General features: G+C 43.2%; 1 protein-coding gene across 1 annotated transcript; it reads left to right on the top strand.

The window, feature by feature from the left end:
• Positions 1-14,171: 14,171 nt before the first annotated feature.
• LOC133738370 (somatic embryogenesis receptor kinase 2) lies at positions 14,172-20,659 on the top strand. The gene is made up of 11 exons (XM_062165899.1): positions 14,172-14,679; positions 15,384-15,516; positions 15,639-15,710; positions 16,470-16,613; positions 17,230-17,301; positions 17,403-17,474; positions 17,560-17,672; positions 18,145-18,276; positions 18,359-18,700; positions 18,905-19,299; positions 20,126-20,659. Exons 1-11 carry the CDS (start codon positions 14,589-14,591, stop codon positions 20,438-20,440), a joined length of 1,881 nt encoding a protein of 626 aa, XP_062021883.1. The 5' UTR covers positions 14,172-14,588; the 3' UTR covers positions 20,441-20,659.
• The last annotated feature ends 5,471 nt before the right edge of the window (positions 20,660-26,130 follow it).

Below are 26,130 nucleotides of genomic sequence, written 5' to 3' on the forward strand. Positions count from 1 at the left end.
CTCATCTCCTCTCTTATTCTTTTCTCTTCCCTTTCTTCTAGCTGTGTTGATGTAAACAGAGTTGCAGAGAGGGGTCAGTTTCGTTTCAGTTTCCAGATCTGAACCAGATCCATGCCATGTTGGGGAGAGGGCCAAGAGAATCATGAGCTTGAAGGCTTGTATATTTTGATTTCGATTGCAATTTTCTTCAATATCTTGTGTTGATCTTCTATTTTCTTCAATATCTTGTGTTGATCTTCAATTTGTGAGAAGTAAAACCAGATCATAAACCAAATCTCAAGATGATGCAAAAGGACCGAAAACCCGAGAAACCCGGCCCGGAAACTTCGGTCCGGGCTCTCCCCGGTCCCGACCACCAGAAAACTTGATTTGAGACCGACCCGGAAACTTCGGGCTCGGTCCCGGTCCCTGTAAATATGGTGCCGGTCTGGGACCGTGCCCAGCCCTACTCTCCATGTCATTTTTGAATCTGCCTTCATGCTCAGCAAATGCCTCATAAAAGCTACCCTTTTAGTTTCGTACATCCGATGGATCTATTTTGTAAAAAACAGGGTAAACCATTTGTTGCTTTGATTCAATGAAGAATCTCACCAATTCATCCAGACACCACCATGATGAAGCATAATTTTTAGAGAAAACCACTACAGAAAATTTTGATTCTTGGATTGCTCTAAGAAGAGCAGATGATATTTCTTCTCCTCTTTTAAGCCCATCGTCCATGAAGGTTTTAATGCCCATGTGAACTAAATTTTTGTGCAAATGGCCTGTAAAACCATTGCGTGTATTACCTCTAAAACTCAGAAAAACATTGTATGCTTATGACTGGGATGTGGAAGAAGAGGAAGATGCTCCAAATTGAGGGAGCATTACTGTAATTTGTTTGAGCGATGGATAACCAAGCAAAGCTGAAGGTTCACCTATCCAACACCTTGATCTACAGCTTTTGCGTTCATATTGGAATAAAAAAATTTTGTAAGATGAAAGCTATTACAAGGAGGAAGAAATTTTTTTGTGGAACTAGGAAAGAATTTTTTTTGGCATGGGAGATCAAATAGTGGGTAGGTATTTATAGGAAATTTTGTACTTTTTTTTTTTGAATTTATTTCTTACCGTTTATTTATGTTTTTTTTCCTGTTATACGAAGTCATCAATTATTTACCGTCAGATTCTATTCATAATCATACCAACGGTCCAAATTCATTGACCGTTGGTTTCAAATTTCAAAACTCTTCAATGAATATATGAGACATCACTCATTACCACAATTCTGTCTCCGCTACGCGACAAAAAACTGGCGCAACATGGGTTAGTCTTTTTCAGCGCTAGCATACAAGAATTCATTGTGCGCGATACTTTTCGTGTCAAGTTTTGTCTCTCTCTTTTTTAGCCCACGCTAGAGGCCCGGGTCGCTCTAGGTCTCGACCTGGGTAGTGGCCTGAGACGCTCATTGTTGGGGTAACAAAAGCTCGGTGGCAAGCTGAAAATCTAAATTTTTTTAGAGTTAATTAGATTGAAGTCCAAAATCTAGACCCCATAATGATTGTAGTCCGCATCAATTTTTTTTGTTAATTGCGGTCCAATGACTCAGCTGCCACCTAAGATTTATTTCATATTTTTTACATGACTAATATGCCTTTATTGAATGTCTTTGAACATAAATGGCAAGAATAATTAATAGGATTAAAATTAGCAATCTGATTAGTAATTTAATATCATATTTGACGTATATCTTTCTTAGATTATTCTGATTGGTCCAGTATAAAATTATGGAATTGATATGAGATTGAATACCATATTTAATGTAAATCATCCCTAAAATTATTCTAATTTAAAAAATGTCTTCAATAAGTTAAGAATCTTTCTGTACATACTAGGGAGGTCTCAACTAAGTTTGGCACTATCGGCTGGGCCCCATCGGTACTCCCATGTACTATGCCATGGGCCGGGTTCACGACCCACCATGGCGGGGCTCATTTGGGATGCCACCCCGGGCACCCAGGGCCCTGGGCAAGGCCAGCACAGCCCAACTATTTACACAACAGGAGGACTGATATGGCATCAGAATAACAACTAGTGTCCCACATCGAAGATGGGGGAGACTTCCTTCACATGCTCGAGTATAAAGGCATTAGCACAACCACCTTTTACGGGTAATAACTCCTTTGTCCACTATTTACTTACTATACATCTATATTAGCTTCTCACTCAGGCATCGGAGAGGTGTAAACCGTCCGGTACGGTTTACCCCTCTAAGCGTGTGTTCTTGGTACAGGATTTAGGAGGTGCATCGGTACCCCAAACGGTATAGCATTCTGTGTGAGGTACCCGGAGAAAGCCACCAGAAACATTGGCGCGCCAGATAGGGGAGTATCATGACTGAGCCGGAAGGAACGGCAGGAGAGGGTAGAAGTGTCGCCCGGGCACTGATATTCTCTCCGGGTACTTCATCAGCAGAAGCGCCAGGTGTTGAAGAAATTCATGGTCTCGGATCCTTGGACCCGCATGTCCCGGACCAAGTGTCTCCGGTATCGGAATTGGAATCCATGCGGGCGGAGATAGCAGCCTTCAGGGAACAATCCAGGATCGATCGGGAACAACAGAGTACCGATAGGGAAACAAACCGCCTTACGCAACAGAAGATGCAGGATCTGGAAGATGAAAACACAGCGCTGGCCCGAGCACTGGACCGGAGGCACCAGCACAACGAGGCGCTCACCCAGGCCCTGGCTAGGGCATCCCAACCAGCAACAGGCGTGAACGCTGCCCAGCGGGTAATCCAAGTACCGGTAGACTTGTTCCCGGAAAGCTTGAGGCATCTACCACCACCACCATTACCACAGCCAGTACCGAATATCCCCCCGGTAACCGACGCAAACACGGCATTACTTGTGCAAATGAGCAACTCTTTGCATGCTCTGCAGGCAAGGGTGCAGGCCACAGAAAACAGGGACACTTGGAGGGCCATGACCACCTACGAGGACCGCCCGGGTCCTTTCACCCAACAGGTTAGAGGAGCCATTCGAGCGGATATGTCGAAGCCACTGAAGATTGACTACACGGGGGTTGGAGACCCCTACCAGCATCTACAGGCCTTCCGCTCGCAAACAAGCGCCAAGGGATACACGGATGAGGTGTGTTGTAATATGTTCCAGGAAACCTTGTCAGGGGAAGCTTTGAGTTGGTTCTACGAACTGCCGGTCGGTTCCGTAGGGAATTTCAAGGAGTTAGCTGACAAGTTTGTAGCTCGATTTATCTTACGCACCGATGGGATGCACACACCAAAGGGCCTGTTAAAGGTCCAGCAGGGAGAGAATGAAACTTTGAAGTCTTTTGTAAATCGGTGGCAGGCGGCTACCGCCAAGTATCGGGACCTTAATAAGGAACTGGCCGAGCTGGCTTTCAGGAGAGGCTTAAGGCGCGGAGAATTTCTCTATGGGATTAACCATAATCCTCCAGCCAACTACGACGAGCTGATGGCCACCGCCATCAGACACGCCCAGGCCGAATTCGAAACCTACGGGGATACCCCCAGACCAGAGCTAAGGGTGCCAACCCCGGCCTCAACTGTCAGGGATGAGCCACGAAAGAGGGAGTGGGCCCATAGTCATGACAGGTCACCCCATACCTCGGGCAAAAGAAGCAAAGAGTCCTCGTCCAGGACTAACAGTTATGGGACCACTCACCATCAGCGGGAGCCAGGGGTACAACAGGCCCCGCGAACACCACCACCCCCCCCGGTATGAGGTGTTCACAATCCTTAACGCTTCATACGAGACTATTTGGAACGAAAGTAAGGATGAGATACCGGGCCCACCCCCAAGGAAGTTCCCGAAGAGTAAACTTACCCAGCAAGATACCGGAAAGTTCTGCACTTATCATGAGGATGCCGGACACAATACCAATCTCTGTGTTGCTTTAAAAAATACTATCGAGTCCCTTATCCAGAGGGGCAAGCTTCAACGGTACCTGCCTGCTAAGGAGATAGGAGTGGTGGACGTGTACGGCCAAATCTTCACGATCCACGGTGGGGGCCCGAAGGAATTACATCCCCAGAGGAAGAGGCGAAATTCTAGTTTCGGTCATCCGGAAGTTTTCAACTTCCACAAGGCCCCGCGGCAAGACGGTGGTACCGGATGGACATCGGTGACATTCCTGCAGGAGGAGGAAGCCGATCTGAAAATGCCCCATGATGATCCCTTCTTAATCACGCTCCAAATGGACCATTATATAATGTCCCGGGTGCTCGTGGACACCGGGGCCTCAGTTAGCGTATTATTTCGCGATGCGTACAAAGCTTTGAACAGAGGGAGAGCCAAGCTGTCGCAGGATAATGAGCCCCTCATTAGCTTTTCAGGGGATATCGTCCAACCACTCGGATCAGATTACCTATCGATCACAGTAGGCGAAGGTCCAAATTGTTCAACCATCAAAACAGAGTTCATCGTGGTGGACTGCGTCTCATCCTATAATGCTATCCTAGGCCGACCGGCACTTTGGCGTCTGAAAACCTTCATTGCAGGTCACATGCTGATGATGAAAGTGCCAACCCCGGTCGGCATTGCTACGATCCGGGGTGACCAGGCCGCAGTGAGGAAATGCTATTCATTGACCGTATCTCGCGGTAGGGGAAAGTCTGAGATGTTGCCCGTGGCTACTAACCCTCTGACGGACAGGTACGAGGATCCCAGGGATGATACTGATTCAGACGAAGAACGGCCCGGTGCCGTAGAGGACAATGAGGAGGTGGTGCTATCAGAGCAGTTCCCGGACAGGACTGTTAAGATAGGTACTAAGCTGTCTCCGGTTATCAGGGAAAGGTTGATCTCGTTCCTCCGCTCAAACTCATCTGCATTCGCCTGGTCATATGAGGACATGCCCGGTATACCAATGGAGATAGCCACGCACAATCTTAGTATTGTCCCTTATTCAGCACCGGTAAGACAAAAGAGGAGGGCCTTCACACACGATAAGTACCGGGCTATCCAGGCTGAAGTAAAGAAGTTGATGGCCATCAACTTTGTCAGGGAAGTCACGTATCCCCGGTGGTTAGCCAACGTGGTCATGGTGCCAAAGAAATCTTCGGGATCATGGCGCATGTGCGTGGACTACACAAACCTCAACCGGGCATGCCCCAAGGATAGCTTCCCGCTCCCGCGAATTGACCAACTAATCGACTCCACTGCTGGGTACCGGTTACTCAGTTTCATGGATGCGTTCAGTGGGTACAACCAAATTCGAATGAACCCGGCAGATGAGGAGCACACTGCCTTTACCACAGACAAGGGTCTCTATTGTTACCAGGTCATGCCTTTCGGATTAAAGAACGCAGGTGCCACTTATCAGCGACTCGTCAACTCTATGTTTGAGGAGGTTATCGGTACTATCATGGAAGTTTACGTGGACGATATGCTGGTAAAAAGTTTAACTCCGGAGGACCACGTAACCAACTTGTCAATCATCTTCACCATCATATTACGCAACGGTATGCGGCTTAACCCGCAGAAGTGCATCTTCGGGGTCGAGGTAGGAAAGTTTCTCGGGTACATCATTAGCCACAGGGGGATCGAGGCCAACCCGGAGAAGGTGCAGGCTATATTAGACATGGTATCCCCAACCTACCGGAACGAGGTCCAATCTCTTACAGGCAAGGTGGCCGCCCTGTCAAGATTCATCTCCAGGCTAACGGACAAGTGTACTCTTTTCTTCAAACTGCTAAAAACCCAGCATGTCGAGGTAATAGCCTGGACAGCTGAGCACGAGACTGCTTTTATTGGCTTGAAGGCGTACTTATCAGCGGTACCTCTACTTTACAAACCTGTTCCGGGAGAAATGCTCTACATATATCTGGCGGCATCTTCAACGGCTGTAAGCTCAGCTCTGATTAGGAAGGATTCCGATTGCGAGTACCCGGTGTACTATGCTGGAAAGGGGTACACTGGTGCAGAATCCAGGTACCCGGACATTGAAAAAATAGCACTGGCCCTCCTGGTATCGGCCCGGAAGCTTAGGCATTACTTCCAAGCACATTCAATCACCGTTTTCACTAATCACCCGCTGAGGCAGGTTTTGCAGAAACCGGAGACATCTGGCAGGTTAATTAAATGGGCCATCGAGCTGGGAGAGTTCGATATCAAGTACCAACCCCGGACAGCTATTAAGGGCCAGGCAGCGGCAGATTTTATTTCTGAGGCGATTCCCTCCCATAACCCTTCTCGGGAATCACCTGAACCACTAGCCCCGGATCCACCTCCACCAAGCACTTGGCGATTATATGTGGATGGCGCATCCAACAAAAAGACAAGCGGAGCCGGTATCCTGCTAATTAGCCCGGACGATCAAGTCTACGAGTACGCCCTCAAATTTGCCTTCAAGGCATCCAACAACACCGCAGAGTATGAGGCACTCATAGCAGGTCTACAGATCGCCCGGGAACTAGGGGTGCAGCACCTTAGTATATTCAGTGATTCACAGTTAGTCGTAAACCAGGTCAGCGGTAACTTCGAGGCAAAGGAGCCCCACATGTCCTCTTACCAGGCTCTGGCTCAGGCAATAGTTCAGAGATTTACCTCCTACGTTTTTACCCAGATACCGAGGGCAGAAAACGACAAGGCAGACGCCCTTGCTAAGCTTGCATCAACTTCTCCAAGTCCTACCTATGGGGCCACTAAGGTCGAAATACTCGAAAGACCTAGCACTTCCAAAGCGGTGTCAGAAATATTCGCGGTGGATCACACAGCTTCGTGGATGGACGCAATTTTGAAATACATGGTCGACGGCCTGGCACCGGATGATAAGATCGAGGCCAGAAGACTACAGTTAAGGTCAGCTCGATACACGATCATGAATGGCAAATTATACTGGAGAGGCCACTGCTTCCCGAATCTGAAGTGTGTAACACCGGAGGAAGGTCACAAAATAATGAAGGACATACATGCTGGTGTATGCGGTAACCATGCCGGAGCCCGATCTCTTGCACACAAGACCCTAAGAGCAGGATATTTCTGGCCAACCATGTCGGCCCTAGCCCAAACAATATCCAGTTCTTGTCACAAGTGCCAAATGTATGCAAATATCCCAAGGGCACCGCCCATTGCCCTCTCCATCCTCCTTGCACCGTGGCCGTTCTGTTAGTGGGGTTTGGACTTGATTGGTAAACTTCCCACAGCAGTGGGACAATTCAAATACGCCATCGTCGCTGTGGACTATCAAACAAAGTGGGTGGAAGCAGAACCTCTTGTCCCCATCACCACGGAAAAGGTAAAAAATTTCCTGTGGAAGAACATCTACTGCAGGTTTGGAGTCCCGGACACCATAATCACGGACAATGGTACCCAGTTTGACAATGATGAGTTGAGGGCTTACACAGAGAACCTGGGCACCAGGATTCTATATGCATCCCCGGCCCAACCCCAGACCAACGGTCAGGTCGAGGCTGTCAACAAGATCATCAATAAGATACTGAAAAAGAAGCTCGACGATGCCAAGGGTCTTTGGGCTGCTAAACTCCCGGAGGTGTTGTGGGCTATCAGGACCACGGCAACAGAGGCCACCGGAGAGACCCCATTCTGCATGGCTTTCGGGACAGAGGCGGTACTCCCTATTGAAACACAGGTCCAGAGTCCCCGGATCGAATACTTCGATGCGGGTACCAACTCGGAAGGCCTACAACTCGATGCCGATTTACTAGAGGAACGAAGGGATGTGGCACACATGCATAACTTGGCTAACAAGAGGAGGATAGCTGGCTACTACGATGCCAAGGTACAATCCCGCACACTGAAGTTGGGGGACTGGGTCATGAAGCAGGTCTACCCAGAGCCCCGGGGACTGGATCCATCCTGGACAGGCCCTTACGAGATCATTGAAGAGGTAGGCCCCGCAACCTTTTTCATCCGGGACATGGACGGAGTCGTATCCCGGCATCCATGGAATACCCAGCGCCTGCGGTACTATTACAAGTAGCTCCGGGAGCATCTTGTCCTAGCTTTTGCTTTTTGACCATACAGCTATGGCAAGCTACCCATCGGGTACTCATTCTGTATTTAACCACCATGTGGTATTTGAATGGAAAAATGAATTGTTCAGACCATTTCTAGCATTTTTTTTTACCTACCCCGGACATGCCCGGACATAGCTATTGTCAGTTACTCTATTCCGGTAATAAGTGATGCAAGTAAATGCTTAAGGTACAAAATCCTAGAAATTTTAATTCCTTTCCAATTCCCATTCAAATTCAAAAAATTTTAATCCACAAAAGCCTGGACTACCAAGCACAGGAATTAGGCCATTGTTCAAGGCAAGGATAACTTCTACTAAAAAAAAAAAAAAACATATACAAAAAAAAGGGAATCCAAGTACTACTGCTCCCCACCGGTACTCTGGGATCCACCGGCACCAGACCTGGCCGCAGCATCCTTGTCTTTCTTCTTCTTCTCAAGAAGGCCCCGCCTGAATTTGGCCTCGTCCAAGTACCCGGCCGCCACCCATTCCTTGAACTTCATGATAACAGCTTTGTCTTGGGCAGCAGCCAGCATGGCAATGAGCTCTTCGGAGGCCTTGTACTCCTCTACAGCCTCGTGCTTCTCCGCGGGAAGACGCTCCTCCAGGTAGTCTGCTTTCTCCTTCCAAGATGTGGCAGACTCCGCAGCCTCTTTTTCGGAGTCCCGGGCACTTTTCACCTCTTCCCGGGCCTCAGAGATTTCAGATTCAAGCTCCGCGATCCGCTGCTTGGCCGCGTCCATCTCGGCAACCAGGGGAGTCAAAGACTCAATCTTCTTCTTCAAGGAGTCCCGCTCCTTCTCCAGCCTGGTCTTCTCGCCATGAAGATACTTCACCTGCCCGGAGAGACTGCTAACCTCCTCCTTCAGTTGAGTATCTTCCTCGCTGGCAACCACCGCGTACACATTGAAGAGTGCCTGCAAGCGCACCGATTAAAATGTATATATAGTAATAAAAGGCTACAAGGGTAAAGCAAACTCGTACCCGCATCATGGATTCCCGGGCAAGACGGCGATTCTCTTTGGGAGTATTGTCTTTGGCCCGCACCCGGTCGAGATCAATGTCCTTCAGGTCACTAAGCATGGCCCGCACGAACTTCTCATCAGCAACCCCGTACTCACTCAGCAGCTGCTTGATGGGCTTCTTGGGGATTACCGGAAGGGCAGGAGACAACAGGGAAAGCGAAGGCGACGACTCAGGTACCGGGTGATCCTTCTTCTGTCTCTTAGCACCGGATCCCTTAACGTCCCGGCCGGTATACGTCACCTCATGCTTCTCGCTTCGGTGCCGATGCTTGTGAGATCTCTTCTTCTCACCTGGAAGCAAGGCCTCATCACTCCCAGTGGAGCGCGAGGAAATAGATACGGAGGCCGGTGCTTTTTCCTTTCCGGTATCAGCAATGGTAATGACGTCAGCAACTGACGGTTGTACGACTTGGGCCGCGGGAGCTTCAGGATCAGGTTCCCCATACCCCGCATCAGTAAGCTCCAGTAGGGTCTCTTCAACGGACCGACCCGTAGTTTTCGAGCCTAGGTCGACTTCAATGTGAAGGGCGTCTTCTCCCTGCCCCATCAGCATATCCATCAGCTGATTATCATCCATTTTGTCCTCCTCTTTTCCTTTCCGGGGTTTCCTCTTCGGTGCTTTCACTGCAATCAGTTCGAAGTTAGTCAAGGAAAAAGGACAGGGTGACATGCAAAACAAAAACAAAAAATCTTTCAGCCTCACCGGGAAGCCATCCTAGTCCTAGCCTATAAAGTATAGAGTGCCGGATGAATCTATAAGAGCTCCTCTCCTTCTCATTCCAAACGGCATATACCCGGGCTATCCTCTTCCTTTCTACCTCAGACAAACTGTAGGCCTGGTCCCCGATGGCTTGGAAGGTACCGGTCAGCTGCCACTTCTTATTTTTAATTTGCCACCGGCCCCCAGCTAGAAATACTTTATTCCTCCACCTTTTGCTCATCGAGGAAGGCATATCGGTAACTAGTAGTTCGTAGTCCCTAGCAGCAAATGTCACCGTACCCGCACAGGACAACTTCCTCGAGTACAGGACCCTGTGCACCGCGCGGAATTCATTTACGGAAGGCCACCCTTGTTGCCACAAATCCTACATGGCCAACATACTATATATTTGGCGAATAGCATTCGGGGTCAACTGCCCCGGTGACAGGTTCAGCATCCGCAGCAGATACTGTAGGCACCGGGGCAGAGGTAGCGATAATCCTTGGTGGAACTGGTTCTCGTGCAGCGCCACCCACCCTGGGGCAGGATTTGCGGCCATCTCTCCATCCTTGAGAGGCCTAAGCTCTACTGTATCCGGTATTCCCCACTTCAGTCGCATGGCGATGATCTCCTTCATCGTCATACTTCTCCCGGGTTCGTCGCATACGGTCCCGTCCGCAAGTGTATACCTAGGCTTCGGTATGCCCTCGGGAATTGCCACCGTGACTACCGGGGCCTCCGCCGACCCTCCCTCGCTCTCACCCTCGTCGGACTCCTCACTGCTCTCCGAGAACACCCCAGTCGAGGATCCGGTATTCTCTGCTAACTGACTTACTTGCGCTAAGTACCGATCGATGTCCACTTCAGCTTGCCTGGCAGAGGACTGGTACGACGATCCCGCATCCCCACCCTTGGTTTCTGATTCCATCCTAACTACGATACCGGGGACTTCAAAACTCGATGTATCTGGAATCAGAAGCACAAGGGTTAGCCTAGCCAGATTTAAGACCATGTTGAAGCGCGGACCACTCCCCACTTCAAACAAAAAAAACCCACAAAAAAAACCCAGGAAAAAACCCAGAAATTCAAGCAAAATCCATAAACACCCAATCGGCCGTAGCAATTTCCACCCACTTTCACATATTGCTTATTCTGAGTAACCCAGAAACGCAAACAAAAAACCCAGAACCGCAAACAAAAAACCCAGAAACGCAAACAAAAAACCCAGGAAAAACAAAAAACATGCCAAACGGAAACACACAAGAAAAACCAAAAACCAAACCACATTCTCTTACCTCTTTTCCTGCAGTCGCTAATCCGGCCAAGGCCTTCTCTGTGATCACACCTCAAGGTTTTCGTCTTCACTCCTCACAGCAACAGAGGCACACAGAGAGCAGGTAAAAAGCAAAACTCGCAAATTCTCAGAATTTTGGAAAAAGTGAGAAGGGCCTCTTAAATTCAATCCCTAACGCATCAGGGCCGTTGAAGACGAAAAGACCTCAACCGCAAGATCACTACACGTGTCCCATGTCTCGAAAACTGTCAGTTGAGGGGACGGGCATTTATTGCACTCAGTCTGCCCCACGTGGCTGACATGCACCGCCTACCCCATTGGGTACCACGAGGCTCACATCCTCTACCCCATCGGGTACCAGAGCCAAGTCCTCTCTCTACCCCATCGGGTATCAGAGGCAAGTCCTCTCTACCCCATCGGGTATCAGAGGCAAGTCCTCTCTCTACCCCATTGGGTACCGGAGGCTCACATCCTCTACCTCATCGGGTATCTGAGCCAAGTCCTCTCTCTACCCCATCGGGTACCGGAGGCTCACATCCTCTACCCCATTGGGTACCGGAGGCTCACTTTCTCTACCCCATCGGGTATCAGAGCCAAGTCCTCTCTACCCCATCGGGTATCAGAGGCAAGTCCTCTCTCTACCCCATCGGGTACCGGAGGCTCACATCCTCTACCCCATTGGGTACCGGAGGCTCACTTCCTATTCCCCATCGGGTATCAGGGTCAAGTCCTCTCTACCCCATTCGGTACCGGAGGCTCAACCCTCACCCTATCGCAGCGTGTAGATTAGTTACCTACAGCGTAACCCGCTCAAGATATCCCTTGAACGGGAACTTGGGGGACTCCCTATAGGCACACTAGTGCCAAACTTCCGAGACAATAATAAGTCCCCACCAAAGAAACATCTTGAACGGGAACTTGGGGGACTTGTACATACTAGGGAGGTCTCAACTAAGTTTGGCACTATCGGCTGGGCCCCATCGGTACTCCCATGTACTATGCCATGGGCCGGGTTCACGACCCACCATGGCGGGGCTCATTTGGGATGCCACCCCGGGCACCCAGGGCCCTGGGCAAGGCCAGCACAGCCCAACTATTTACACAACAGGAGGACTGATATGGCATCAGAATAACAACTAGTGTCCCACATCGAAGATGGGGGAGACTTCCTTCACATGCTCGAGTATAAAGGCATTAGCACAACCACCTTTTACGGGTAATAACTCATTTGTCCACTATTTACTTACTATACATCTATATTAGCTTCTCACTCAGGCATCGGAGAGGTGTAAACCGTCCGGTACGGTTTACCCCTCTAAGCGTGTGTTCTTGGTACAGGATTTAGGAGGTGTATCGGTACCCCAGACGGTATAGCATTCTGTGTGAGGTACCCGGAGAAAGCCACCAGAAACACTTTCTAAAGCAATTTTTTGATAATGTTTTTTTTTTTTTTGAATCAAACCCAAATCGGGTGCCAATTAGATTCATCACATGCCAGAATGGTCATTACATACCCTTCTACTGCCTTCAACTAGATAGATCAAGACCGTGTGGTAGTACCGATGGTGGTACGTAGAAATAGGTCCACTCATTTTACATCAAATCCGTAGAGACCAGCGTAAATCCTCCTTCAGTACTACTCTTTTTTGATCGGGTAGTTAGCTGTTAGTAACTCACACACCCATGCAGTGGTATCCCAGCGCCAGGACACCTGCACCGACATTGCGGCGAAAGCCAGGCAAAGTCAGACTAATCCACTGCACCGCAGACGCACGAACCCAAAGGATCCCTCAAATCTGCTGGCCACGGGATGGAGCTGAGATTCGAACGCTAGACCTGGGGGTTCCAGACTAGGCCGTTCGACCAACACACCACACCACGTGGTTTCCTTCAGTACTACTCTAGAGGTACTAAAACACCAAAGCTTCTATGGTTATGGCTCTTGTATGTAATGTCAAGTTTTTTATGAACGTGGTTCTCCTTCTTTAACATTAAGTTTTCTATGGTCAAGGTATTTTCTTGTCGGCCCAATATGATTGTGATCTTTTTTATGTAAATCATTCCATGGATGGTAGCTATTCTTCTTCTTCTTAATTTTGTTTGTTTTTTTTACATTTCCTTCTTAACTTACCTTTAACCTAGAAAAGAACTTGTGTGTGTGTGTGTGTGTGTATTGTTGGTTGACAAACCACTATTGTAACCTTATTCTAAGGTAAATATTAACCAATTTTTGTGGTCGATCTATTAAGAGCTCAAAAGTTCAGCATTTTAGTATACCTCATATATAGGTAGTTTTTCTCATCATATGCATCTCCATTATTTACACCTACAATATAAAAGAAAACTAATCTGTAAGTGTATATCTCTTACTTAGGTACGTATATCTTATTTATGGTATACCTACAATAGAGGAAATCCTTAAATTTATATCTCTTACTTAGGTTATACGTATCTTTTAGTTAGAATGTTTTGATGAACTTTTTTTTGTACCTTCTAGTTAGGTTGATTTCCCATCTCTATTTGCTAATTTTATAATACTAATTATATTTTGAATTATTGCAGGTTCATCATGAGTTCAAAATTTAAATTTAAAAATAAATAAATAAATGCTAAAATGCAATTAATTTGTTTCTATATTTAACTCAAGGGGAAAAATAAGCATGAAAATATAATGACAGTAGTTAATGAACTTAGATTGATAATAAAATTACTTATGAACGGCATCCATCATGACGAAATGAAATTGAACTTGTATTTGAAAACCTTATGTTTTTTACAACGTGGGTCACAAATTGAGGCGGAGCTGCTCTTGCGGGTCAATACAGAATACAGAATAGAGCGGCAAAAGCAGGTAAATGATGTAATCTAGAAAAAAAATCCAATAAAATTATAAAGCGAAAAATGAGGAGTTGGACCGAATCTGAGGTGGCTTTAGTGTGGGTCCCCACGTACTCAAGCTCAAGATTTGACTGAAGAAAACGGGGTTGCGCACGGTCACGTGTCCCTTTCCACGTTGTAGCGCCAAGGCGTTTTGACTGCATCCGGGCAGCGGTCAGCACCGTTCGGGCAGCAGCACCCTCTCTCTCTCTCTTTCTCTTTCTTTCTTTCTTTCTTTCTCTTTTGCACTCCTACTCACTCTCACTCTCTGTGTGTGCGCACGCCTCACTCAAAAAAGCGTTGAGCTAGCAACAAAAAAAAAAAAAAAAAAAGAAAGAAAGAAAAAAAGAAGAAGAAAAAGATAACAATCCCACGCGAGAACGCTCAGAACTGAGAGAGAGAGAGAGAGAGAGAAGAAAAGGGCAGGTTTGGCCAAAAGGGAAGGAGCAGAAGCAGAAAGAGAATAAAATGTTCGAAAATCTGTGGTTTTTTTTAAGGGGGTCTTTTGGGTGGTGGTGAGATCAGGCTTTGGTTGAGTTGAGTGGGTGTTTAAATTTTTTTTTTTGTGGGTAATGGTGGGTTTGTTGGGTTGAGACTTGAGAGAGAGAGAGATTGGAGTGCGGGTTTTTTGGGGATGGTGTGTTTGGGGGTGATGTACCATTTGGATCTGAGAGACACGTAAAAAGCGCCTGAGATGGATAGCAGGCTTGCCAGTTCACTTTGTCCCTTGTTGATCCTGGTCGCTCATCCCTTATGGATCATAATGGTGCTTTCAAATATGGAAGGTTACTACCTAGACTCGACTCTGCTGTTTTTTTTAACACTTTACTTTTGTTTTCTGGAAATGGGTTTGCCTCTTGTTTTGGAATTGTTGCATGCTTTGAGTTTGGTTACTTGCTCTGTGCTGGGTATTGAAAGTTATGAACTTTTTGAGTATTAGAGGTTTCTATTGAAATAGAAGCTTGATCTCTAGTGTCATAAGCGAAAGCCTCTATTTTTGTTTTACTTGCAATAACTTAATCGGGTACTTGTGGTTAAGTGACATTATTCTGGTTCGATGAATGCGACTTTATTGTTTGCTGGTTGCATAAAGCTCTTTTATTTTTTGTTTGTAAATTGTAGTGAGTCAATAAGAGTTTGATGGCGATAGCGCTGTCCGCATCTGAAGTTTGATTAATCTCAGCCTTTTTATTTTAATATCATCTCTACCATGATCAAATAAGTCTTGAACCCAAAGAGCTTCATGCCATTTGTTCTGTTTATAACCGTTGTGATGGTCTGCTCTAGTTCAACAGAATTTATATGCAGCTTCAGTTTCTTTTGCATTCTGGTGTTTCTGCATAATGGTTTTGTATCTGTTTCTGGAAAATCTTGATTAGTGTATGTACTCTTCAGTGTGCAAAGGTCTTGGTCTGATAAGCTACCCCTTTTTCTAGTAGGTTTATTGTTCGAAACTAATTATTTTGTGTTGTTTTCTTTTTTCAAACAGGTGATGCCTTGCATAGTCTAAGGGCCAACTTAGAGGACCCGAACAATGTCTTGCAGAGTTGGGATCCAACTCTTGTTAACCCGTGTACATGGTTTCATGTAACATGCAACAATGAGAATAGCGTTATTAGAGTGTATGTTGTCTCACTTTTGACATTTTTTGAAGTACATGCTTGTGTTATACCTGACAAATATGTTTGTGTCACTCTTTTCGGGAAGATATCTTTTCACGTTGCTTTGTTATGTGTAATCTCAGTGATCTTGGAAATGCAGCCTTGTCTGGTCAACTTGTTCCCTCGCTTGGCCTTCTTAAGAATTTACAATATTTGTAAGTTACTCTGTTTCAAACTGTAATGTTTACTTCATTATTTTCCAATCCTGTTGTTAGTCCAGTTGGGATTATTCTGCACAACTTGCTGTTTGGTGCCGTACTTGGTCAATTGATTGGATTAAGTGTGTTTAGCATCTAATCACTAGGCAACATGAAGTCAACATTTACCTAGGCTGTGGACTGAGTAATTGGTACAAGCAGATTGGTGTGGGATGATATTGTTACCATTAGAATGATCTATCATAGAGCTACTTTGCTAGCAGCACTATTACTATGAACGCTAAGGTCGTCGCTTTTCATTTTGTTAGCAAACAATGGTACAGGGAGAATGCCATTGGGAGGATGATGTTTAGATATATCCTGGCATACATTTGTGAAGTCCATGTTTTGTTTTGGGATTTTCAGCTTTTGCCCATTCAGTGAGATATTCACTTTTGGACTTTTTGGGTGAAAACATACACTGATATCATCATTTTGCCTAAATCCGAAGAAAGTGGTTAAATATCAGACTATCTTGGAAATCACTCATGAATATTACCTTGGACTGCTATTTTGCCATTCACATTATCTGCATATTTCCAAAAGGTGTAGTGACTTATAATTTTGATGTTGAACATGTTCATAGTGAAATTGAACCTCAAATGGAAAAGGAAAAAGAGATCTAGTAATTTTTGATATGTTACCCTGAGACATCTTATACCATTTCAAATTTGTCCTGGCCTTTATATTAAATCTTATTGGTATTTTTAATGGCAGGGAGCTCTACAGTAATAACATAACCGGACCAATTCCTAGTGAACTGGGGAATCTAACCAGCTTGGTGAGCTTGGATCTTTATTTGAATAGTTTTACTGGTCAAATCCCAGATACCTTGGGCAAGCTGTCAAAACTGCGATTCCTGTGGGTATTCTTATCTTCACCTTGTTTCCTTAATGCTATGTTGTAGACATAGATGTTGTCTAATAAGTATAATTTATGGTTTGTATATAGCTTACGTCCTAATAAATGGAAACTAGATTGATTTCTTTGCATTAAAAAATTACAGTAATGTGTTAGATGTGTTGATGTCACATCTTATCAGATCAAATGGAAGGAAAAAAAAAAAAGAGTATGCCTTAATACTTGAAAACCAACTGCATAACGAAAGATGTATGAATTTCACTGCTTACTGTCTATGATGGTAATACAATTCAATGCACTTCATTGGTAATAGTGCGATCTTTTGCAAAAAAACGTAGGAGCTTTTACCTTTTTATTACTATTATTTATTATATAAGAATAAAATCAAATTAAAGGTCTTGGTTGGTATCCTTTGGTGAGTGCCTGTCTTATTACTGTTAACCAAATTTTGTGTTGTGTGTTGTCAAACATTAAGTCAGGAAGTTCATCACCAACACACCAACATGAAGATTACACTTTTTAAATAATTTCAAATTTTGTTATTTCCATTCATGATAGAGATGATTGTGTTTCATGGAGAAATATTTATTTATTCATGCCTTCCGTGTAAGGGTAGCCGGCTCAACAACAACAGCTTGGTGGGTGCCATTCCCATGTCATTGACTAATATCTCCTCTCTTCAAGTATTGTAAGTGCTAATGTGATATCTGTATTTTTGTTTCATCTATCGTGTTTAGTAATTGTTCATCGCATGAATCATCTGTTCTAACTTTGCATTTTAAAATTCAGGGATCTATCAAATAACCACCTCTCAGGAGAAGTTCCAGACAATGGCTCCTTCTCTTTATTCACTCCCATAAGGTTTCTTGTTAATGCTTGAACTCTCTTCCTTACCCTCATTCTGATTTTGACGTTATTCTGAATAACTGTTCTTAATCATTTTCAGTTTTGCCAACAACCTGAATCTATGTGGCCCAGTAACAGGACGTCCTTGCCCAGGATCTCCCCCATTTTCACCTCCCCCACCTTTTGTTCCACCACCCCCCATTTCAACACCAGGTGATCTTCCCATTGTTGACTTTTAAAAGTTGAAGGTATTAGATGCATTTAACAACTGAGCCTATCAAGAGGATGTTTCACCAAGGGGAACAGCCTCGTCCTGTGTTTCTACATCTTTATTTAGCTTGGTTATTACTGTCCAATTTATTTTGTTTCTGTTGTCATTGGTAATATATATTTAGTAGTGATTTTATCTATTACTCAGCCAAGATGGCAAGGCTTGTTTCTAAGTACACAATAGCTGGCCTTACGGGAGCTTTTTACATTCTTTAAATGCAAAGGCACCATATTTCATCTATAATGAGCAGATTACTTCATCTTTTAGTGCATTTATTTTGTAGTTCCCGAGTTTGAATAAGCTGCATATCGTTCTGCATCTTAAATTTTATGCAAGTAACCATTCTATTGGGGTATATAAAGCCTTAGGTCAATGGTATCTAATGTTTGTTTGGTTTATTTGGTTGCATTATAGGGGGAAATAGTGCCACTGGGGCTATTGCTGGCGGAGTTGCGGCTGGTGCTGCTTTACTATTTGCTGCCCCTGCAATTGCATTTGCATGGTGGCGCCGCAGAAAACCTCAAGAATTTTTCTTTGATGTACCTGGTTAGTACTTAGTAGTGTACTCAGATTCACATTAATATCATTTAATATTTTTTGGTTACATTGTATCAACGTCTCTTTGCAGCGGAGGAGGATCCTGAAGTACATCTGGGGCAGCTTAAGAGGTTTTCTTTGCGAGAATTACAAGTTGCAACAGATAGTTTCAGCAACAAAAACATTCTGGGGAGAGGTGGATTTGGTAAGGTCTATAAAGGGCGCCTGGCAGATGGTTCTCTGGTTGCTGTGAAAAGACTGAAAGAAGAGCGCACACCTGGTGGCGAGTTGCAGTTTCAAACCGAAGTAGAGATGATCAGCATGGCCGTGCATCGAAATCTTCTTCGGTTACGTGGGTTTTGTATGACACCAACTGAGCGGTTACTTGTTTATCCTTATATGGCTAATGGCAGCGTTGCCTCATGTTTAAGAGGTAGAACGTGATTTCATTATATGACACTTTATTGATACTTTACTTCTTCTGTGAGGGCTGCTTTCTTTGTCTTGTTGGTTTCTGCTTGTTTATTTCTAGCAGTGGTTTTCTAAATGTCATTTCTCCCATCTTTGCAAATCTTTTCAGAAGGATTTGCTTTTCTGTGTTTGTAATTTATGCATACCTTTTTATGCTTTCCTTTAGAACGCCCACCATCCCAACCACCTCTTGATTGGCCAACTCGGAAGCGAATTGCATTGGGATCTGCGAGGGGCCTTTCTTATTTGCACGATCACTGTGACCCAAAGATTATTCACCGTGATGTGAAAGCTGCAAACATTTTGCTGGATGAGGAGTTTGAGGCTGTTGTTGGAGACTTTGGGTTGGCTAAACTTATGGACTATAAAGACACCCACGTAACTACTGCAGTACGTGGAACAATTGGACATATAGCTCCAGAGTACCTCTCCACTGGGAAATCTTCTGAGAAAACTGACGTGTTCGGTTACGGTATCATGCTTTTGGAGCTTATCACTGGTCAGAGGGCCTTCGATCTTGCTCGGCTCGCAAATGATGATGATGTCATGTTGCTTGATTGGGTAAGTATCTGTTCCATTGTTGCCCATGTTCGTCAAGTTGGCACTATACACTTGTATTTCTATGTTATATACCATCAAGTAAAACTTTAGAGACGACCTAGCCTTATTTGATATTCAACCTTACAACGGAGGTCAGGATTATTGAAGTACAGGAATGTTTGACGTTCTTTTCAGGTCACAAGTCAATTTTGCATGTCTATTACCAGTAGAAGTATAGGCTTTGATTGAACACAAATGAAAAGCACTATGGTGAAATATTCTGAACCCCACCCGAATCGGATGTCTCTCTTCTGTTTGCCTGCTTTTACATTTATGTATACATTTGGTTCTTAAACCTAAAACTGGGGAGGGAAAGAGAGAAATTTCTCTTTTAGTCCTACTAATATATTTGGCAGACAATATGAATGTGCTGTACTGCACAGACAACTGTGTAGTAACTGTTGATATGGCTGATGTTTTTATGCTGTTCCAAGTAATGTAGGATGAACCCATCAATCTATTGAGAGCTGCATACTGGATAATTGGATTTTTTAGTTAAATTGATCCATCTATATTTTCATTAATTCAACAAACAATGCTGAAAGGTTACAGACGGTTCTTATTGCTAGCAAGTTTTGAGTTGGAGTTTAAAATCAAGAACTTATAATAGACTTGTATCTGCTTGGTGCTTTGAGATCAGTTGTTTCCTCATTAAATGTTTTTGCTTAAATCCTCTCATTGAAATATCAAGAGAATAGTAATCAACAATCTGGTGTCCAGGGTTTGCCTCGATATTTACTGAATTATGATGTTCTTCAACATCTGATACAGCTCACTGCCTTTTCAGGTAAAAGGACTGCTGAAAGAGAAAAAGCTAGAAATGCTTGTTGATCCTGATCTGCAGAGAAATTATGTAGATGCTGAAGTAGAGCAACTTATTCAAGTTGCACTGCTCTGCACACAAGGCTCGCCAATGGAAAGGCCGAAGATGTCAGAAGTGGTGAGAATGCTTGAAGGTGATGGCTTGGCAGAAAGATGGGATGAGTGGCAAAAGGTCGAAGTGCTCCGCCAGGAAGTGGAATTAGCTCCTCATCCAAATTCCGATTGGATTGTTGACTCAACTGAAAATTTGCATGCGGTTGAGTTATCTGGTCCAAGGTGACCTTGGTATGGCAGAAGTGGAAATGGGAGAGTTATTTTCGACTTGATTTTTTCAACTGTGATGTTTTTTCATCAGATATGATACCATCCTTATTAATGTATCTTGAAAGTCCATTTCTGCATTTATTCGTTATACTTGTGCATATTAAGTTGCAAGTTGTATCATCTGCGGCAGTTTGACAAAGGCGTAATTTTTAATATTTAAGAAGCTGGGGCAGTATATTTGTTTCTGTGCATACCTGTACAAGTGGTTGAATATGAATATCTTGTAGCGGGCTCAACTTCTGCTGTTAGTGCTGATTCTTGTCCAAACAATTTTGAAAGACTTGGATCAATTATTCATGTAGGTAGGCAGTTACTGACAACTGTGAAGGGATCGTTATGGCCAAAGATATAGCCAGTGTCCCAGAAATGACTGTAATTTCCTCTTTTTTTTTTTTTTTTTGATTCTTTTGGCTGAATGCGGTTTGAAGTTTTATTTATTTATTTTTATTTCCATTACATAATAAAAAAAATCAAAGGTTTTTTCCAAAAAGAAAAAAGAACTTAAAACCTAGAATCTCTCAAACAACCTGCATTCAAGCAGTCAAAAAGAAGAGCTTGAGATGCCGTATGCCGTAAGAAGAAGGGAATTATTCTAGGCTTGAGCTGAGGATCGATATCCAGTTTTCGCAATAGCATCTGCCAGGAAGTTGGCTTTGCATTTGATGGAAACAATTTGTAGATAACTTGCCAACTGCTTGATATAATGAACTATTGATTTGATACGCCAAGGAACTTGAGCTTTTCCAGAGAGTAGTCTTAAAATATTTGAGTCACCTTCAATTTCTCTATGAGTATCCATGTGACAAAGCTGCATGCAAACCTGCTCTTCTGCTAGGAGAACATTAGCATAGTTTAATTGTTTACAAGCTGCTAGAATAGGTGAACCTTCTGCATCCCTGAACACAAAACCTCCAGCTGCACTTGAAGAGGATAACAATGAACCATCAAAATTCAGCTTGATGCATCACTCCGATCCTTAGGAGGACTCCAGAATCTCCATTTAATTAAATGGGGAGCAGTTGATTTCCTAAGAGAAGTAGGATTATGATTGATATATAACTTTGATAAGAAGAAGCTGCAGCATACAAAATACGAGTTGGGACAAAATGTTTATTCCTGAAAATAATATATTTCTTGCTTTCCAAATAAAGTAAGCTATATTTAAGGCTGTGCTGAATAGATTAGCATCATGATTAAGAAAAGTAGAGAGAAAATCTAACCAGTCGATTGAGGAACGATGCCAATGATGAGGTTGGAGATTAGAAAAAAGAGAATACCAGATCTCGTTGATAAGATGGCACTTAAAGAATAGGTAGTCTATAAAAAAATCATAGGTTAATCGAACCTAATCCAAATTATTAAGATAAAGAACACGGGCCGTCTGAAAAGGCAAAGCATAAGACCAGCTAGAAGTCTCCAAAGTATGTCCAAGATCTGCAACAAAATTGGCTTCCCTCCAAACATGTTTGAATCAGATTGAGTGAAAGGATAGAGATTGATCTGTCTCGAACTGTCTTTTGATCCTTTAGGGGCAAGAAATCTTTCTAGCTATGCTGTCAATAAGAATTTTTGAATTTCCTTCAACCTAAATATGAGTATGAGCATGGATAAAAGCTGCTGTAAGACCTTCCCTTAAAGCAACACCTCCGCAATGAGAACATCAATAAACCTATATTTTTGGTGGAAGCAATCAGAGGATTTTCTTCATTTCTAATCACAACGTACACCTGCAGCACCTTGATGATTATGCTTCATTGAGCTATCAAAATTCAGCTTCACAAAATTTTGAATCAGGAGGACGCCAGTTGATAAGATGTTTGCGAGCATTTCTTCTTTTGTGAGGAGATGGATTAGCTTGCTGATATTGGAGAGCCTTAGTTGCTGCTGCTTAAACAACTTGAGAAGGACTAGTTATATTAACTTGTCTAAATATATCATTATTTCTAGCATACCAAATCTGGTAGCACAGAATGAAGACCTTAACAAGATTCATCTAAGAATCCGGGTCTTTATGGATTCTAAAAGAATCGAGCCATTTAATATTTAAACTTGTGACCTCCATAGTGTCGGTTATTTTAAATAGGGGTCGTGACCACTTACCCAATTTTAGCCTAAAAATTGCCCACTTACTCCACTAAGAGTTTTTTAACCCCATTTACCTAATTTAATATTTGATGACAGTTTTTCCTTTAACTCAATTAATTAATTACATGTGCATCCCCCTGTCTCTCTCCACTCTCTCCGATCTGCTATTTCTCTCTCGTCCCCCATTCTCTGATCTCTCTCTATCCCCGATCTGCTCTTTCTCTCTCATCCCCATTCTCCGACCGCTCTCTCTATCCCCGATCTGCTCTTTCTCTCTCATCCCCATTCTTTCTCTCTCTCTCTCTCTCTCTCTCTCAAACCCATGGCTTCTCCGAAAAGAGCCCATCATCATCTTCAGAACCAGAGCGTCGGCACTCCAGCTCGGCGTTGGTAGTCCGACCCTCCTCCCCTCGCTTCCCTCCCAGCGGCACCCCCACCTTGGGTGCCCAGTGCCGCATCGGGATCGCGCCAGATCTGAGCAGCAGGTGTCGCGGAGCTGGTTGTTGAGCCGGCCTCACACTCCGGTGGGTGCCCAGAGCATTTTTTTTTTTTTTTTGGGTATACTGTGAGCTTCCGGAATGGGGAAGAGAAAAAAAGAAAAAAAAAGTGAACGTGTACAATTGAACATAAATGTAGTATATTCATTTTGGTTTTGGGAGTTTATGCAATTCACTTGAGAGCAATAATATGATTATTGGAGGGCAATAATAAGATTATTGGAAGACAATAATAAGATTACTGAGGGCCAATAAAATGTTTATTGGGGCAATAATAAGATTATTGGGGGGCAATAATAAAATTATTTATTTGGATAAACCTCTGAAAGCTTTCAAAATTCAAAACATCTTCATTTTTCACTAATTATTGATCCCCAATAAACTTGTTATTGGGGAGCAATAATATGTTTATTGGGGGTAATAATATGATTACTGGGTATTATTGGGGGGTAATAAAATCAGACGCCAGAATCCGGTCATCGGTCCGGTAGCAGGATTCGGGATTCCGGTCATCGGTCGCCGGAGTCCCCGGCCGGCCACTGGTCACTTGAGTCCGGCAAGGTCTCCGATTCCTTCTCTCACTAAGTGACAAAGAAGGAGAGGGCAAAATTGTCTCAAAAATAAATAAAAAAGAATAAAAAATACTTAATTGGGTATTAGAGAAATAATCTCTTAGAGTGTTTGGGTAAGTGGGCGATTTTTAAGCTAAAATTGGGTAAATGATCATTTCCCCTTTTAAATAACCAACATGTCAAACCTCACCGGAAAGATTATATCATGGTCCCTAATAACCTGTAATAAAGACTTTGTCATGAAGAACTGAGCCATCTATCTTAATTTTGATAAAAAGAGAATCTGATATTTCTAAGAGATTAATCCTAACTAACTAGGCCATTGAAATATAAATTATAAGACCGAATGAAAAATAAACTAAGACAAAAGAAAAGCCGTTAAGACCCAATAGTTAAAAGATGACAAATTCAGCAACAAAAACCAACTAGTATGAAGCTAGCCATTACAGTGGTGGAGCCACCATTTGATCTTAGATGGGGCCTTTGGAAATAGAAAAAAAAAAAGTAAAAAAAAAAAAGATTTAAATAAGGTTAATTTAAGATGAAAAATATTTTTAAAATTTATAGTTTTTAGGATTTAGACTATATTTAAAAATTATAAGTGTAACACGTGTTAATGACTTAATGTTAAAAGAAAAGAAAAAAAAAAGAATAATAGTATTATAGCTGTAAGCCACATGAAAATATCTTTTTTCTTTTCAAAATTTTTCATGTATAGCTCTGCAAGCCATATTTAAACCTTGAGCTAGCTTTAAAACAGAAGTTGATTCGCCACTACGCCAAAGTTTGCAACTTGTAAGGAGAAACTAAAACCAATTTAAATGTTTTATTCTTGCTGAAATTTTAAAAATATTAAACTTAGGTGAGAACCCCAGAACTACTTGATCACAAGGTGGGTTCGCCTTGTGTCCTCAACAGCCACCAGCAAGAGAGAGTTACCACCAGCGACAATGCGAGTCATTGCAACCTGAGTAATTTATGAAGAAATTGATGAATTAGCTTACTAATGGCTTTGGTTGATCATATTGGAGAGTACAAGGGCACAAGCAATCATATTAGAAGTTTGGAGATACAAATGGTTTTAGGTGTAAAGTTCAGGGTGGTAAAATGATTTTAGCTCTTCCGATTAATACGCAATGAAACACGTTAAGGTGCACCCACAACAAATTTCAAGCTACGGAGTCTACCAAACAGATAGGACAACGGATCTAATTCTATAGGACAATGTATAAGATTCCTAGGGTCCTCTTTGTAATTTTATGTTCTTTCAAAAAATCTCTTTGTAAAGTTCAGGATGGTAAAATGATTTTAGCTCTAATTGAAACATATATAGAGCTTTAATTCTATGTTATGGTTTGTCTTGTTTCATGTGATTGTGGGTTCGTTTAGCCCATTGTTGTTCATTGAGTTGTGGCTGCAATTTAGTAGTGGTGGTGCTGATATGCATTGTCTCGATTACCAGACACCCATGTGCCATTTTCAATTTTTTTTTTTAAAACAAAATGTCTGACTCTTCTTTGGGCATATAATCGAAATTCACACAGAAAACACAAACTTGTTTACGCAATGAAAACCTCAATTTAAGGTTAAAAACACTGCGGGGCTCTAACTCTTTAGAACCCATTAGCGATGAAGAACAAGTTTCGTTACAAACACAAATAGCGCTACACTCGGCTATAATGACTAGACTAACTAGGTGAGGTGTTTGTCTTGAATCTTCTCTACCTTCTTCACTTGAAGGATCTTCAACAATCTCTCTTCTTGCACCAATGACTTCTCTACTGATCTCGAGAGAACCATGCAAATGAATGAATGAATGATGAAACACTTTGACATGGAACAAGTGTTTCAAGGACGCATATGAGACTCTTTCTAAGCACACAAGATGCACACAAATCTTGCGTAAAAAGACCCACTACTGAACGCACAATATTCTGAATATATGGAGGAAAACAATCATGCTCAATCAATGTGTCTAACCCTAATTGACTCCTATTAGGAAAGGTCTTTTGCAAAAAAGATTGTCAATTAAAATAGACTGATCCTAAATCAATTAGAACTTAAATGGTACAAAATAAACAGGTGGAAAATATCTTTACAAGATAATGTTTAAAAAGCAGAAAGATACTTTCCGAAAATGAACTTCCTAAAACCTAGGACTGACTCGGGGATTGCAACATGTGTTGCAATCCCAGTGCATATGCAGAACCATGAGATGCATTTACCTGAAGCTTCTCTGAGATCAGTATTGATGTCCTTTTTTCAGCTTCTAAGGATGAGGTTAGGTAAAGTACATCACTTGCTTTTGTATGGGAATGCCAACACTCAATACGTACAAACTCTTGTATTTACAATTTCTATACTTTTGTTTTATGTACGTACTTATGGCCCCATAGACATATTATTCTAGCACGGTAGCACGGCCCTTGTTATTCTATTAATACTAAAATACCAGAGAAGAAAGCATTGAGATATTTAGGATGATGCGTATT

Source organism: Rosa rugosa, chromosome 3, assembly GCF_958449725.1.
Source record: "Rosa rugosa chromosome 3, drRosRugo1.1, whole genome shotgun sequence".
NCBI classification, from domain to species: Eukaryota; Viridiplantae; Streptophyta; class Magnoliopsida; order Rosales; family Rosaceae; genus Rosa; species Rosa rugosa.